Source organism: Mauremys mutica, chromosome 1 (assembly GCF_020497125.1).
Source record: "Mauremys mutica isolate MM-2020 ecotype Southern chromosome 1, ASM2049712v1, whole genome shotgun sequence".
NCBI lineage: Eukaryota > Metazoa > Chordata > Testudines > Geoemydidae > Mauremys > Mauremys mutica.
This window is the reverse complement of record NC_059072.1, coordinates 221,952,902-221,968,798: the sequence shown is the minus strand read 5'-3', so window position 1 is coordinate 221,968,798 and position 15,897 is coordinate 221,952,902. Positions and strand designations below refer to the sequence as shown.

The 15,897-nt window shown below is 47.0% G+C and overlaps 1 protein-coding gene across 3 annotated transcripts in view; it reads left to right on the top strand.

The window, feature by feature from the left end:
- Positions 1–3,571: 3,571 nt before the first annotated feature.
- PRDX4 (peroxiredoxin 4) overlaps positions 3,572–15,897 on the top strand; it is a 28,943-nt gene continuing 16,617 nt past the window's right edge. Inside the window, exon 1 of one of the 3 annotated variants that reach the window (XM_045009352.1) lies at positions 3,572–3,700. In XM_045009352.1, the coding sequence (XP_044865287.1) occupies positions 3,598–3,700 (103 nt within the window). In that variant the 5' untranslated portion in view covers positions 3,572–3,597. Of the gene's footprint in view, positions 3,701–13,483; positions 13,744–15,897 lie in introns of those variants that run through there. The other 2 variants (XM_045009269.1, XM_045009208.1) reach the window with 2 other exon arrangements.

Here is a 15,897-nt window from a genome sequence, read left to right as displayed (position 1 = left end):
AGCCACCTTTTTCTTTTTCTGCTGCCTGCACTGGGTGGAACTCCACTGTGGGCTGTCATATGCACAGCCAAGAGTTTGGATCCCCTAACCACATATCAAATACTGTTGTTTAATGTTTGTAATCTGTTAGCATCGAGAGGTGTCAATACAGGTCCCATTGTGGTAGCCACTGTACAAGCACATAGTAAGAGACAGCTGCAGACCTAAAGAATTTACAATCTCAAACAAAAGATAGATAAAGGGCCTGCCTTAAGCCATTTTTCTGTACACTTATACCCTTATGCACTGGCTATTTTTGGAGTAAAAGTACATCATTTGCCATTGCATATGAAGACTAAGACAGACAGTGCATGAGGTTAGAAATCCATTAGTTAGGGCTATGGTTCACTGCCTTCTGAATTTAGGGAGCTAATCCATTGTGTTACAGCTATCAGTGGTGCAAGACAGGGAGTCTTAGATGAGAAGGGTTGCTACTTGGTAAATGAACACTAGAGCTGCCAGCACATGGCTGGAAGTGGAGAGAGTGGCAGTTAGGACAGCGGTACAAGAGAAAAAACTGGAATGCAATTGAAGAGGGTTTGATAAAGAGAGAAGGAGCAAATATGCTAATCGTAGGGCTGTCAAGTGAGTAAAAAAATTAATCATGATTAATCACATTGTTAAACAATAATGGAATACCATTTATTTAAATATTTTTGGATTTTTTCTACATTTTTAAATATATTGATTTCAGTTATAACACAGAATACAAAGTGTACAGTGCTCAGTTTCTATTTATTTTTAATACAAATATTTGCACTGTAAGAAACAAAAGAAACAGTATTTTTCAATTCACCTAATACAAATACTGTAGTGCAATCTCTTTATCATGAAAGTTGAACTTACGAATGTCAAATTATGTACAAAAAATAACTGCATTCAAAAATAAAACAATGTAAAACTTTAGAGCCTACAAGTCCACTGAGTCCTACTTCAGCCAAAAGAACGAGGAGTACTTGTGGCACCTTAAAAGACTAAAACTCTGAAACCTACTTCAGCCAGTCGCTCAGACAAACAAGTTTGGTTATATTTGCAGGAGATAATGGTGCCTGCTTCTTGTTTACAATGTCACCTGAAAGTGAGAACAGGCGTTTGCGTGGCACTGTTGTAACTGGTAAAGATATTTACGTGCCTGATGTGCTAAAGATTCATAAGTCCCTTCATGCTTCAACCACCCTTCCAGAGGATATGCAACCATGCTGATGATGGGTTCTGCTCGATAACAATCCAAAGCAGAACGGACCAATGCATGTTCATTTTCATCATCTGAGTCAGATGCCACCAGCAGAAGGTTGCTTTTTTTTTTTGTTTGGTGGTTCAGGTTCTGTAATTTCCGCATCAGAGTCTTGCTCTTTTAAGACTTCTGAAAGCATGCGCCACACCTCGTCCCTCTCAAATTTTGGATGGCACTTCATATTCTTAAACCTTGGGTCGAGTGCTGTAGCTATTTTTAGAAATCTCACATTAGTACCTTCTTTGTGTTTTGTCAAATCTGCAGTGACCGTGTTCATAAATCAAACAAGATGTGCTGGGTCATCATCCGAGACTGCTATAACATGAAATATATGGCAGAATGCGTGTAAAATAGAGCAGGGAACATACAATTCTCCCCCAAGGAGTTCAGTCACAACTTTAATTAACAGACTATTTTTTTAACCAACATCATTAGTATGGAAGTATGTCCTCCAGAATGGTGGCTGAAGCATGAAGGGGCACACAAATGTTTAGAATATCTGGCATGTAAGTACCTTGCAACACCGTCTACAAACGTGCCATGGGAACGCCTGTTCTCACTTTCAGATGACATTGTAAATAAGAAGTATGCAGCAATATCTCTGGTAAACATAAACAAACTTGTTTGTCTTAGCGATTGGCTGAATGAGAAGAAGGACTGAGCTGACTTGTAGGAGCCAAAGTTTTACAATATTTTGTTTTTGAGTGCAGTTATGTAACAAAAAAAAACTACATTTGTAAATTACACTTTCATGATAGAGATTGCACTACAGTATTTGTATGAGTGAATTGAAAAATATGATTTCTTTTATCATTTTTACAGTGCAAATATTTGTAATAAAAAATAATATAAAGTGAGCACTGTACACTTTGTATTCTGTGTTGTAATAGAAATCAATATGTTTGAAAATGTAGAAAAACATCCAAAAAATTAATAAATTTCAATTGGTATTCTATTGTTTAACAATGCAATTAATCACGATTAATTTTTTTAATCACAGTTAATTTTTTTTAGTTAATCACGTGAGTTAACTGCGATTAAATCAACAGCCCTAGCTAATGGGAAGTAAAGAAGTATGGGGGAAAAGATAACGGCAGAAAAAAACAAATGGAAGTAATTATTTAAAGGGCCAGACTTTGGAAGCTAGGATCCAGAGGTAATTGTGAAATATTAATAACTGTGTGCACTTATATGAGCCTTCCATCAGAGGGTCTTAAGTGCTTCAAACGTTAATCCTCACCTCACTCCATGTGACTGGTAGGTAGGCGGGAGTGAGGGAAAGGGGAGAGAGAAAACTATGCAAGATTCCTCTGTACTGAAGAGTTTTATGGGTTTTTTTTTCTTATTTACAGTAGTCAATTGTACCGCTTTGACTACGTCAGTTTTAGTTAGATTGCTGAAGTCCCCTTGTGTGACACTCTTATTTTGGTTTCAGAATACCTTGCCTCAGTTTACCTTAACTGGTTTAACTAAATGAGTTTCTAAACTCATTTAATTACAGCACTACAATTTTCTCCCGTAGATACAGCCTCAGTCACGAGGAAAGCTTTGTCTCTGTGTAATGTATTGTGGGTGTGGATGTGAGTGAAACTGGATCAGCCACTAGAGCAGGGGTCCCAAACATGTGGCCAGGAGCCTGCCCTGGCCCCAATGAGCGCTGCTGCCACCCTGGAGCCGCTCTAGGTAAGCGGTGCCGGGCCGGAGCTCACACCCCGCACCCCTCCTGCACCCCAACTCCCTGCCCTGAGCCCCCTGCCACACCCCACACTTCTCCTGCACTCCCTGCCCTGAGCCACCTGCTGCACCCTCCACCCCGACCCCCTGCCGTACCTCTCATCCCTCTTGCACCCCACACACCAACTCCCTGCTCTGAGCCCCTGCCATACTCTGCACCCCTCCTGCACCCCCTGGTGACAGGGAAGGGGCAGCGTTGGGGTGGGGACTTTGGGGAAGGGGCTGGAAAGGGGCAGGGAAGGGGTGGGAACAGGCGGGGGAGGGGCAGAGTGGGGGCGGGGACAGTGAGGGTGGGGGTGTCAGTGATGCGGCCCTCGGGCCAATGCACTAGACCTCCTCAGGAGCGTAGCTAAGGGGGAGCAGGGGGAGCAGTCACTCCCCCACTGAGCACATTCCCCAAAAGTGGCGCCTTTTTAATTTTTACACTCACGCAGGGACGATGTTGCAGGGTGAGACCTTGGAAGCGCCTCTTTGCTCACCGCTGTCAGCTCGCGGCACAGAGGGCGCGCCTGTCCCTTTAAACCGGGCGGGAGGGGGCATTCCCATGGTGCCTAGCAGCGGACGGCTTGGATTTTAAATCCTAGCAAACAATGGGGAGCGTGCTGGGGGCTTGTAACGCTCTGGCTCGAGGTCTGAATGTCAGAGCGGCCGGCGGCGAGAGCGGGGCCTGGAGCCAGCAGGGAGCCATGCAGGGTAAGGTCAGCGCAGGGCCGGGCAGGAGCCGTGTGGGGAGCAGGGCCGGGTTCGGGAGCCACGGGCAGGGGCAGGATCATGAGTGCGGTGGCTGGGAAGGGGGACGAAGCCGCTGGGCGCGGCGGAGCCCGGGAAGGCGGCCGGGGCCAGGGCCGGGGCTGGGGTGGCAGCCAAGGAGACCCCGAAGGTGCTGGTGGATCCCCGCACCTGCCAGAGCTACATGTGCGGGCAGGGCCGGTGCAGCCACTTACGCAAACTAGGCGGCCGCCTAGGGCGCCTAGTGGTTGAGGGCGACTAAAAGCCGCTCAGGCGAGGAGGTGGAGTGGAGGTGAGCTGGGGCGGGAGCGGGGGTGCAGGGAGGGCCGCCCGCAGTAAAGGGGGGGCACACAGGGGAACTGCTCCCCACCCCAGATCACCTCCACTCTGCCTCCTCCGCTGAGCACACAGCCCCTGCTCTAAGTCTCCTCCAATCGGCGCCGCAAGCCTGGGAGGGGAGGAGAATTAGAGCAGTGCCGGCGTGCTCAGCGGAGGAGAGCTGGGGCGGGCTCCCTGGGTGGGGTTAGCTGCCGCGGGGGGGCTCCCCAGGCCGGGTTAGCTGCGATAGAGGGGAGGCTTGCACGGGGGGGTAGCTGCTGCGAGGGGGGGCTCCCCGGGTGGGGGTGGGTTAACTGCCACGGCAGGTGGGGTTAGCTGCAGCGGGGGGGGTCCTCGGGTGGGAGGGGCAGGTGGCCATGGTTAGCTGCCACGGGGGGGCAGTGGGTGGGGTTATCGGGGTGGGGGGGTGGGGCAAGGTGGAAGTTTCACCTAGGGCGCGAAACTTCCTTGCACCGGCCCTGTGTGTGGGCGAGTGAGAGGCTGAACCCCGACTCTGTGAGCGCTTGGCTGGGTCCATCCCACTCCTGCTCCCTGAGGGAGAGAGACAGTGGCTCTATGGGCCGCTGCAGGCTCAAACCTGCCCAGGGCGTTGCTGAGCCCCTGTACTGTGAAGGTTGGTGAATAGCCTTAGGGAACTTGGGGTTGTCTTTGTTCAGAAACAGTTGAATGTTTCTTGTTGTGAGGAGTTGTCTATTTTCTTTATTGAAAAAGAGTAATTGGAATCTGACCAGACTTATGATCTCTGTGGAGGCAAAGTCATGCCTGGTACAGACAAATGTGAATCTTGCCTGTTTGACCATAAGCCTCTGTTATTCATAGAGGAGCTAGAGGTGCTTGAGGAGCTCTGAGCTATGACCTGCAGACTTGATCTGTGTCCTGCCAGGCTGGTAAGATCAAGTAGGGAAGTACTGAGTCTGTTTTTTGAGGAGATTGTCAATCCCTTCCTTTGGTTGGCCCTTGCTGAAGAAACCTTGATTCTCATAATTCAGCCCATTATTTTCTGTCTCTAATCTCCCTTTTCTTGGGACTATAATTGGAAAGGTTATGTGGAAAGGACAACTCTGACAAACCCAGAGTCCAAAGATTTCCTTGGTCACTGTCAATCTGTTTTTAGGCTTGGATGTGACACACAGGCTACACTGGTGTGAATGTTTGATGTCCTTCTAAGAATGGCTTAAAATAATGGGCCAAATAATCAGTGTAGCTTCACTGAAGTCAATAGAGCTACACCAATTCACATCCTCTGAGGATCTGGCCTCAGATGCCCATTCTAATTCTTTTATCTATGTTACCAGCTTTAGACACCATTTGCTGACAGTTGAGGACCGGAGCAGGGACATAAGGAGTGTCTCTTGAGTAGCTCCATTCTAGCCTGTCAGAGACAGCTTTGGGGAAAACGTTCATCTACACTGAGGGAATTCTCATGCTGGGTACGAGGTGGTTCTATTCTCTCACCCCTCTAGTTCAGTGTATATATCACCATTAGTGGGCTGTTGAGCCTTCAGTATGCAGAGGATACACAGTTCTGCATCTCCATTTTATGTGACTTATACAGTACATGAGGAGAGCCTTCTCAGTCTCTAACAGAGATGGGTACTTAGATGTGATTTAGCTGTCTTACTCTTAATTTGAATAAGAAATAATAGTGGTAGTCTGGGGGAATCAGCCAGAAGAACATAAGAACATAAGAAAGGCCGTACCGGGTCAGACCAAAGGTCCATCTAGCCCAGTATCTGTCTACCGACAGTGGCCAATGCCAGGTGCCCCTGTGGGAGTGAACCTAACAGGTAATGATCAAGTGATCTCTCTCCTGCCATCCATCTCCATCCTCTGACGAACAGAGGCTAGGGACTCCATTCTTACCCATCCTGGCTAATAGCCATTTATGGACTTAGCCACCATGAATTTATCCAGTCCCCTTTTAAACATTGTTATAGTCCTAGCCTTCACAACCTCCTCAGGTAAGGAGTTCCACAAGTTGACTGTGCGCTGCGTGAAGAAGAACTTCCTTTTATTTGTTTTAAACCTGCTGCCTATTAATTTCATTTGGTGACCCCTAGTTCTTGTATTATGGGAATAAGTAAATAACTTTTCCTTATCCACTTTCTCAACATCACTCATGATTTTATATACCTCTATCATGTCCCCCCTTAGTCTTCTCTTTTCCAAACTGAAGAGTCCTAGCCTCTTTAATCTTTCCTCATATGGGACCCTCTCTAAACCCCTAATCATTTTAGTTGCTCTTTTCTGAACCTTTTCTAGTGCTAGAATATCTTTTTTGAGGTGAGGAGACCACATCTGTACACAGTATTCGAGATGTGGGCGTACCATGGATTTATATAAGGGCAATAATATATTCTCAGTCTTATTCTCTATCCCCTTTTTAATGATTCCTAACATCCTGTTTGCTTTTTTGACCGCCTCTGCACACTGCGTGGACATCTTCAGAGAACTATCCACGATAACTCCAAGATCTTTTTCCTGACTCGTTGTAGCTAAATTAGCCCCCATCATGTTGTATGTATAGTTGGGGTTATTTTTTCCAATGTGCATTACTTTACATTTATCCACATTAAATTTCATTTGCCATTTTGTTGCCCAATCACTTAGTTTTGTGAGATCTTTTTGAAGTTCTTCACAATCTGCTTTGGTCTTAACTATCTTGAGTAGTTTAGTATCATCTGCAAACTTTGCCACCTCACTGTTTACCCCTTTCTCCAGATCATTTATGAATAAATTGAATAAGATGGGTCCTAGGACTGACCCTTGGGGAACACCACTAGTTACCCCTCTCCATTCTGAGAATTTACCATTAATTCCTACCCTTTGTTCCCTGTCCATTAACCAGTTCTCAATCCATGAAAGGACCTTTCCTTTTATCCCATGACAGCTTAATTTACGTAAGAGCCTTTGGTGAGGGACCTTGTCAAAGGCTTTCTGGAAATCTAAGTACACTATGTCCACCGGATCCCCCTTGTCCACATGTTTGTTGACCCCTTCAAAGAACTCTAATAGATTAGTAAGACACGATTTCCCTTTACAGAAACCATGTTGACTATTGCTCAAGAGTTTATGTTTTTCTATGTGTCTGACAATTTTATTCTTTACTATTGTTTCAACTAATTTGCCCGGTACCGACGTTAAACTTACCGGTCTGTAATTGCCGGGATCACCCCTAGAGCCCTTTTTAAATATTGGCGTTACATTAGCTAACTTCCAGTCATTGGGTACCGAAGCCGATTTAAAGGACAGGTTACAAACCTTAGTTAATAGTTCCGCAACTTCACATTTGAGTTCTTTCAGAACTCTTGGGTGAATGCCATCTGGTCCCGGTGACTTGTTAATGTTGAGTTTATCAATTAATTCCAAAACCTCCTCTAGTGACACTTCAATCTGTGACAGTTCCTCAGATTTCTCACCTACAAAAGCCAGCTCAGGTTTGGGAATCTCCCTAACATCCTCAGCCGTGAAGACTGAAGCAAAGAATCCATTTAGTTTCTCCGCAATGACTTTATCATCTTTAAGCGCTCCTTTTGAATTTTGATCATCAAGGGGCCCCACTGGTTGTTTAGCAGGCTTCCTGCTTCTGATGTACTTAAAAAACATTTTGTTATTACCTTTGGAGTTTTTGGCTAGCCATTCTTCAAACTCCTCTTTGGCTTTTCTTATTACACTCTTGCACTTAAGTTGGCAGTGTTTGTGCTCCTTTCTATTTGCCTCACTAGGATTTGACTTCCACTTTTTAAAGGAAGTCTTTTTATCTCTCACTGCTTCTTTTACATGGTTGTTAAGCCACGGTGGCTCTTTTTTAGTTCTTTTACTGTTTTTCTTAAGAAGTGGCGAGATTTACAGCAAAAAGAACAGGAGTACTTGTGGCACCTTAAAGACTAACAAATTTATTTAAGTTCTTTTACCTGAAGGACTATGCCTATCTTTTGTTACTCATGTTTACAACCTGGGGATCTTGATCTGGATATTTAGATAGCAGCACTGGCCAAAAATAATGTTAATCTCTGTTTAGGAAGAAGGTTGTTAACTTTTTTGCCAGTTACATGTCTTGCCATGGTCCATGCCTGATGGGAGTCTTAGGATGCACTGTGGTGGCTCAGTCACAGGGAGAGACTGTGGCACATGATGGTAGACAAAGTGTAGCTAGAGAGTAAAGCACGTAAAGGAGAAAGGCAGCATGAGGGAACTGGAATTATAACTTCCTTGAGGTGCGATGGCTGCTCAGTTGGACACACAGATTAATGTTGACTGAAAATGAAATGTTTCATTTTGACTACACAAACCAAAATTAAATGTTTCTGTTCAATGAAAAGAGGCCCAAGCAAAATATTGGGATGTTTCTGAATAGAGATTTTTGGGGGAATTTATTTTTCAGTGAAGAATTTCACCTGGAGCTGGTGAAAATTCAGAATTTCCAGAAATTCTGACATTTTGAATTTTGTTTTCAAAATGACCTGGCTGCTGTGTGGACAGTTTTTTTAATTAATCACATCCGGGGCATTTTTATCCTTCCAAAATGGGTGGCACCTTTTTTTATGCTCCCCCTGATGTTAGAACGTGGCTAGTCCACTGCTGGCCCTTGTGGTCATTTGAGTTTGAGACCCCTGCACTAGAGAGAGTGGCATAGATATGAGAAGGGACCTATTAATACTGCCAGCTAAGGGACACCTTTTAAAATCTTTCAATTCTATGTCCAAGTTTATAAATGGCTGGTGTATGCCAACTTTGGCTACACAGAGTTCTGGACTGTAGAAGCTACCTTACAGAGATTATGCAGGGAGGAAAACACAGTTGGGTGATTCCTTCTTAAATTTGGTTGCTGCTGCTTTCTGCTATCGTGTGGCATCACTTTCTGTGAAAGATGGGTACCAGGAAACTTAACAAGGAGTCAGGTTTCAGAGTGGTAGCCGTGTTAGTCTGTATCAACAAAAACAACAAGGAGTTCTTGTGGCACCTTAGAGGCTAACAAATTTATTTGGGCATAAGCTTTCGCGGGCTAGAACCCACTTCATCAGATGCTTCTGATTAAATGCTTCTGTTTTAGCCCACGAAAGCTTATGCCCAAATAAATTTGTTAGTCCCTAAAGTGCCACAAAGACTCCTCATTGTTTTAACAAGGAGTGTTCCTGCTAGTCCTCACCACTGCTGTGCAGATTGCCTGAGAACTCTGATTTACACGCATGCGCACACACACACACATTGAAATCTGAACATCCATAGGCCCTGATCCTTTTAACTGTGATCATGTGTTAATACTGATGTAAAGTAAAAGATGTGTATTATATTAGTGAAGCTCTCTCTCTCTCTCTTTTTTGTTATATCCGTCCAATTTTGGCTTGCCAAATCAGGAGACAGAAAATTAAATTTTCTGAAAGCTAACAGTTTTCATAGTGGTGCTGTAGATTTTTTCCCCTCCTTCTGGCAAAATTCCATCATTTTAACTGGGATAAGTGTGTCTATCTTGGTTTTAAGTGGGTACTTTAACAAAACCTGGAGGAGAAGCTAGATGCTTCCTGGATAGGTGATCCTATAAAGAATTATTTTTCCCAGAATTTTTTATTTTTATTATTATTAAGGGGGTGGCAGGTCAAGGAATGAAATTATTTGAGTGAATAAAATGTTGCTTTTCCTGTGGCCCACGTAATTTATTATATATTATCTTTAATTATCAGATATTGAATTTGTGATATTTCTCTAACATAAATTATCTGACAATACACATATGCTTCACCACCTTCAATTCTGCTCCTTCTCAGTTAGTCTGTTAGAGTGTTAATACTAGCCAAAAACAAAACAAAAAACAAACAGAGGTTCAGCTGCTGAGAACTTGGAAAGTCAGACCTTGATGGGAAATCATCTACCAATCAACATCTGATAGCTGACTGAGGAGTTGTGGAAGCAGAGAAAAGGGGCATTTGTGGGAGCTAGAGGCAGTGTTTAACTTGTAATGAAAGAGGTGCCAGGGTTCAAGCAATGATTTAATTTTAAATGTTAAACTTGTTTTGACTTTGAATGTGCAGCAGTATTATTGTCATTACTCAAGTTAAGATTCTGTCACAGGTAGTTTTAGTAAAAGTCAGGGACAGGTCACGGGCAATAAACAAAAATTCAGGCAAGCCCACCACCTGTCCCTGACTTTTACTAAAAATACCCTGGGGAGGAGGGACAAACAGAGCACTGCTGGGGCTTACAGCTGTTCCAGGGGCTGCTGCTCCAGGGCTGGATACTGACTCCAGCAGCCCTGGGGCTGACCGCCAGTCATCTGTTCCATGGCTTGGAACTGGTCACTGATCAGCTGTTTTGGCAGCCACCGCTCCATCAGCCCCAGGGCTGACAGCTGCTTCTGCCCTGCCCCAGAAGAAATCCCGGAGGTCCCAGAAAGTCAAGGAACCTGTGACCACCGTGACAGAATCGTATCCTTAGTCATTACCAATTACCATAATACCGCTGCACATTCAGTCCTAACAAGTTTATTTAAAAAAAGAGTAGCCTATTGTACGTACCAGTTGTACGTACCTAATGTACGTACCAGTGATATTTACAACCACATATTCTACAGCATTTATATAGTAGTAGTTTGTGTAGAAAAATAATTTTAGAGCAACTGCAGCAAAAAAAATTAAAATACATGTCTGAATATATTCTCTAGCTACAGACCTATCCACCTTTGCTCTGGCTTTCTACCAAGTGTTATTACAGAATATTATTCTCACACCTCCCTCATTCCCGCCCTCTTGTAACACCCTTCCCCCAACACACACACATTCTCTACAACCATTCTTAGTTTCAGTCAAAATAACAATAACTGTGGTATTATATTGTACCAATACTTAGCAACCAGGTATGCCACATTGCAATAACAACTTTTAAATAAATCAACAAAAGTCATTAACTATGTCTACTTTGTCTTCTGTATTATTAAGGAACCCTGTTAATAGAAATCAACAAATTATATTTTAGTATGAAATGAACAAATGTACGGAAACTTTAAAGAAAAAGATTTTTCCTCTACCCTAATCCTGCAGTGATTGGGAGACATTGTACTGGATACAGTACTGTGGTTTACATCTCCAGAAAAGTCCATTAAATAGCCATATTTCACTGGCTATCCTCCTATTTTCTCTCCTTGATTCTTGTGTCATCGGCTCCTCTGCACCCTTTGTCATCCAGGCACCCAGCTCTGAAGGCAGTGCAGAAGGAATGGTGGCATGGTATGGCTCCAGGGCTGGAGCACCCATGGGGAAAAATTAGTGGGTGCTCTGAACCCACTGGCAGCCAAGCTCCCCTCACCCCCTGCCCCATGTCCTCCTCCCCCACTCCCGAGCGCACCACATCCCCACTCCTCCGCCTCCATGCGACAGGGCTTTGGCTTTCTGCCCTGGGCCCCAGTGAGTCTAATGCTAGTCCTGCTTGGTGGCCCCCCTGAAACCTGCTCATGGCTCCCCAGCGGGCCTCAGATCCTTGGTTGAGAATCATTGCTTTACAATACACCACATAGGTCTGTGCAGCAAGATTTGGATCTATCTCTGTGCCTTTTTATGTGTGTTTTAGCATCCCTTATGTTACATGGGGAGTCCCTGATCTGTGCACTGTGCACTCACTATAACTTTGTGAGGTGCCACCATATCAGGAATGCACACTGCTTACAAATGGATGTTGGAAGAAGAAACCCCAGCCAGTGTGTAGCCTGAGCATAGATGCACTGCCACTCTGACAAACGCTTGAGGGTTCGGGCTTAAAAAAAAAAAACATACACTTTCACAACACTTGTATAGCTTGTCATGCCAACAAAGTCTCATTGAAATGAATCATTGACTGTTGTCAATGGTGGCACAAGGATCTAGAAATAGCAGTTTTTCAGGATAGTTGGCCAGTACATTTGATGTTTGAGACTGGATAGGTGGAAAGGAAGAAGCTGGAGGCGAAGGAAGAGAGGGAGCAGCATGTGCCTGTGTGTATGGTGGGAGGGGAGAGGAGGGCAGTGCATGTGTGGTGGAGGGGAGAGGAGTGTGTAGGGGGGGAGTGGGAAGGGGCTGTGTGTGTGTGTGTGGCAGAAGAAGAGGGGCAATGTGGGGAAAGGAGTGGACAAAGGCAGTGTGTGTATGGGAGGGGAGAGGAGAGGAAGGCAAGGCAGGGGGAAGCAGTGGGAGGGGGCTGTTGTGTGTCTGTTGGGAGCTGAGGCTGATGGGGTGTGGAGGGCAGGGCAGTGGGGGCAGCAATGGCAAGGGGTACAGGATGTGTGAGGAGAGGAGGACAATGTGAAGGAAGCAGTGGGAAGGAGGCAGTGTCCATATGGGCTGGAAGGGGAAGGACGGGCAGGGCAGTGTGAGGGAAGCAGAGGGAAGAGGCTGTGTGTGTCTGGGCTGGAAGGGGAAGGGCGGGCTGGGCAGTGTGAGGGAAGCGGAGGGAAGGGGCTGTGTGTGTCTGGGCTGGAAGGGGAAGGGCGGGCAGGGCAGTGTGAGGGAAGCAGAGGGAAGGGGCTGTGTGTGTCTGGGCTGGAAGGGGAAGGGCGGGCTGGGCAGTGTGAGGGAAGCGGAGGGAAGGGGCTGTGTGTGTCTGGGCTGGAAGGGGAAGGGCGGGCAGGGCAGTGTGAGGGAAGCGGAGGGAAGGGGCTGTGTGTGTCTGGGCTGGAAGGAGAAGGGCGGGCAGGGCAGTGTGAGGGAAGCGGAGGGAAGGGGCTGTGTGTGTCTGGGCTGGAAGGGGAAGGGCGGGCTGGGCAGTGTGAGGGAAGCGGAGGGAAGGGGCTGTGTGTGTCTGGGCTGGAAGGGGAAGGGCGGGCAGGGCAGTGTGAGGGAAGCGGAGGGAAGAGGCTGTGTGTGTCTGGGCTGGAAGTCGGAGGGCGGGCTGGGCAGTGTGAGGGAAGCGGAGGGAAGGGGCTGTGTGTGTCTGGGCTGGAAGGGGAAGGGCGGGCTGGGCAGTGTGAGGGAAGCGGAGGGAAGGGGCTGTGTGTGTCTGGGCTGGAAGGGGAAGGGCGGGCTGGGCAGTGTGAGGGAAGCGGAGGGAAGGGGCTGTGTGTGTCTGGTCTGGAAGGGGAAGGGCGGGCAGGGCAGTGTGAGGGAAGCAGAGGGAAGGGGCTGTGTGTGTCTGGGCTGGAAGGGGAAGGGCGGGCAGGGCAGTGTGAGGGAAGCAGAGGGAAGGGGCTGTGTGTGTCTGGGCTGGAAGGGGAAGGGCGGGCAGGGCAGTGTGAGGGAAGCGGAGGGAAGGGGCTGTGTGTGTCTGGGCTGGAAGGGGAAGGGCGGGCTGGGCAGTGTGAGGGAAGTGGAGGGAAGGAGAAGGGCGGGCCGAGCAGCGTGAGGGAAGGGGGCCGTGTGTGTACGTGTAGCAGGGGAGGGGGTGTATGTGGAAGGGCGCAGGGCAGTGGGGGAACAATGTGAAGGGGCGGGGTGTGTGTGTGGGCAGAGCCCCGCCCCTTGTGGGCCCCGGCGCTGGCTGTTCCCGGGCGCGGGCCGGGGGACGTGCAGTTGCTCGGGCGGCCATGGAGGCGGCGCGGCGGTGGCTGGCGCTGTGCGGGGCGCTGGCGCTGGCGGGGCCCGCGGCGGCCCAGGAGCAGGCGCGCGCGGAGGAGAAGTGCCATTACTACGCGGGGGGCCAGGTCTACCCCGGGGAGGCGGCGCGCGTGCCCGTCTCCGACCACTCCCTGCACCTCAGCAAGGCCAAGAGTAGGTAGCGGCGCGGACGGGTTAGGGATGTTGCTGAACAATTTCCCGTCTCCCCACCGCAGCCCCGTCCCCTCCTGCTGCAGGGCTGCAATCAGTGGCGCTCAGTGCCCGCCCCTCCTGCCCTGTCCCCTCTTATTCCGCCGTTCTCCCGGGTGCAGGGTGACTGTGGCCACAGGCTGACACCGCCTCCCACCCCCCAGCAAAAGGGTCCAGAGAGTGGGGTTTCCGTGTGGGCCCGTCAGGAGCAGAGATCCCAGCTGTGGGGCCGGGTGTGTCTGCTGCTTCCCCCCGGCCTCAGTTTCCCCCCACTTGTGCAGTGGAGGCAGCGATCCCTCCATTGCAGGGCAGGCAGCGATCCCTCCATTGCAGGGCAGGCAGCATCCAGCTGCATGAACGCTTGTAAAGGGGGTTGTCTGCCCGCCCCCCAGCACAGGCCTTTGCGCAGCATCTCAGCAAAGCGGCCTTCCGGGGAGCCCTTTTTGCGATGAGGATAAAAGTGGCCCAGGCGGCCTAACCCACAGCTATTGCTTATAGTGCACCTTGTTTGGTTTAGTGGCAGCCTGTGTATGCAGAGGGGGAGGGGGGATTATTGCAGTCTTAAACTGTGGTCACTTCACTTTGCTCCCACTGTTTGCTGTTCTGAGCCAGATGCACAGTTCACTGCTGCTAGGGGAGAAGGCCACGTCAGACAAATCCTATTGGATTAAAGTGTGCAGAGAGCCCTAAGCAGCTCCCTCACTGCCAAGTTTAAATAATCTGAAAATCAGAATTTACCCTGCTTGAGGATTTTCACAGGATTGGGGGAGGTATTTAGTACCATGGCCCAAGTTTCTGCCTTTTCCCCTCGTTGTAAATAGATAACAGTCATAAGTTAAACTATAGTTTGGAAAAAAATGTTGTCAAAAGCAAAGGGAGCCTGTTTAGGGACTCAAAAACCATGCCAATGGACAGCTACTAGCAATGAGGAATATGCCATTCATTAACCCCCCCTCTATAGAACTAGATAGTGTACACCCCATTAAACTCTTTTTTTAAATAAAGGGAGATTCTCTAAATAGGAGTAAATTACAGTTTTAGTCCTAGATTCCAATATGTTGGAATCCTTTTGGATATTTTGGTTGCTTGTGATGCACATTAGACTATTGGAATTTGTGCCTACCCCCAGTTGTGTTATGGAAGTTCTAAACCTCTGCTTCTGTAGCTTGCTGTGTGCAGCCACACTCCTATAGTCACACACAGCCTAAATTAACTCACTGAAGCTCCACAGCAGCCACCCTATCCAAAGCCAGTGGCATAATTGGAGCGCAACTCTAGATCACTTTTCTGTTTATCACTGAATAAATAGAAAAGTATATTTACTCAGTTACTTATTTTGTTACAGACTCAGCTTTATTCAGAGGGGGTACTTCAGTTATCAAGCAATACGATGGATGGACATAGACAGATTTCTGCCTAATGGAGGGCCTCTGCAGAACAAAACTTAATAGGGTTTTAAACTGGGTCAGACACACTGTTTTTCAAGATTCAGTTTTGAACTTTGTATAGTTTTATTAGATAATTGTGAATATTAAATGAAGATCTTCATCTGTTCTTGCATTTCTCCCCCTCCTTCCCCAATGAAAGTCTCTTCAATTTGTGGTGACAATCATTTGTCATGGCTGGCATTTGTACTACCATGGAGAGCTTAGGAAGGGAATCAGTAGCAGAGTAACAGATGAACTCTTTAACAAAAGGTGCTGTTTTCATTGAAGGGGTAGTAGTAAAGAATGAGGGAAGAGAAGTAATGTAAATAATATACAGAATACTTTGGGGTTCTGATTAAGATTTAAAATATTTTATGAACTAAAAGGTCACACTGACTAGTGAGCTATATGTACTACTTTGGCTTCTGTAAGTGTTCTGTGTACAAAAGAATGGTAGGATAGGACCAAAAAGTTAACTGCAGCAAAAGTCTCCTGAAATTAGACTTAACAGTCTTGTTTGTGATTCTGGTTTTTTTTCCCTTTTTTGTTAGCTATGTTCAGAGAGCTCTCATGTGAATTGATTACATTGGCGATTCAGGGGCAGATAATTTTAATTGTTACAGTTAAGGGTTTTTCTGACCCTGTTTAAAATGGTCACCTGGTGAAATTTTCAACAGTTTTGTAGTCAAGT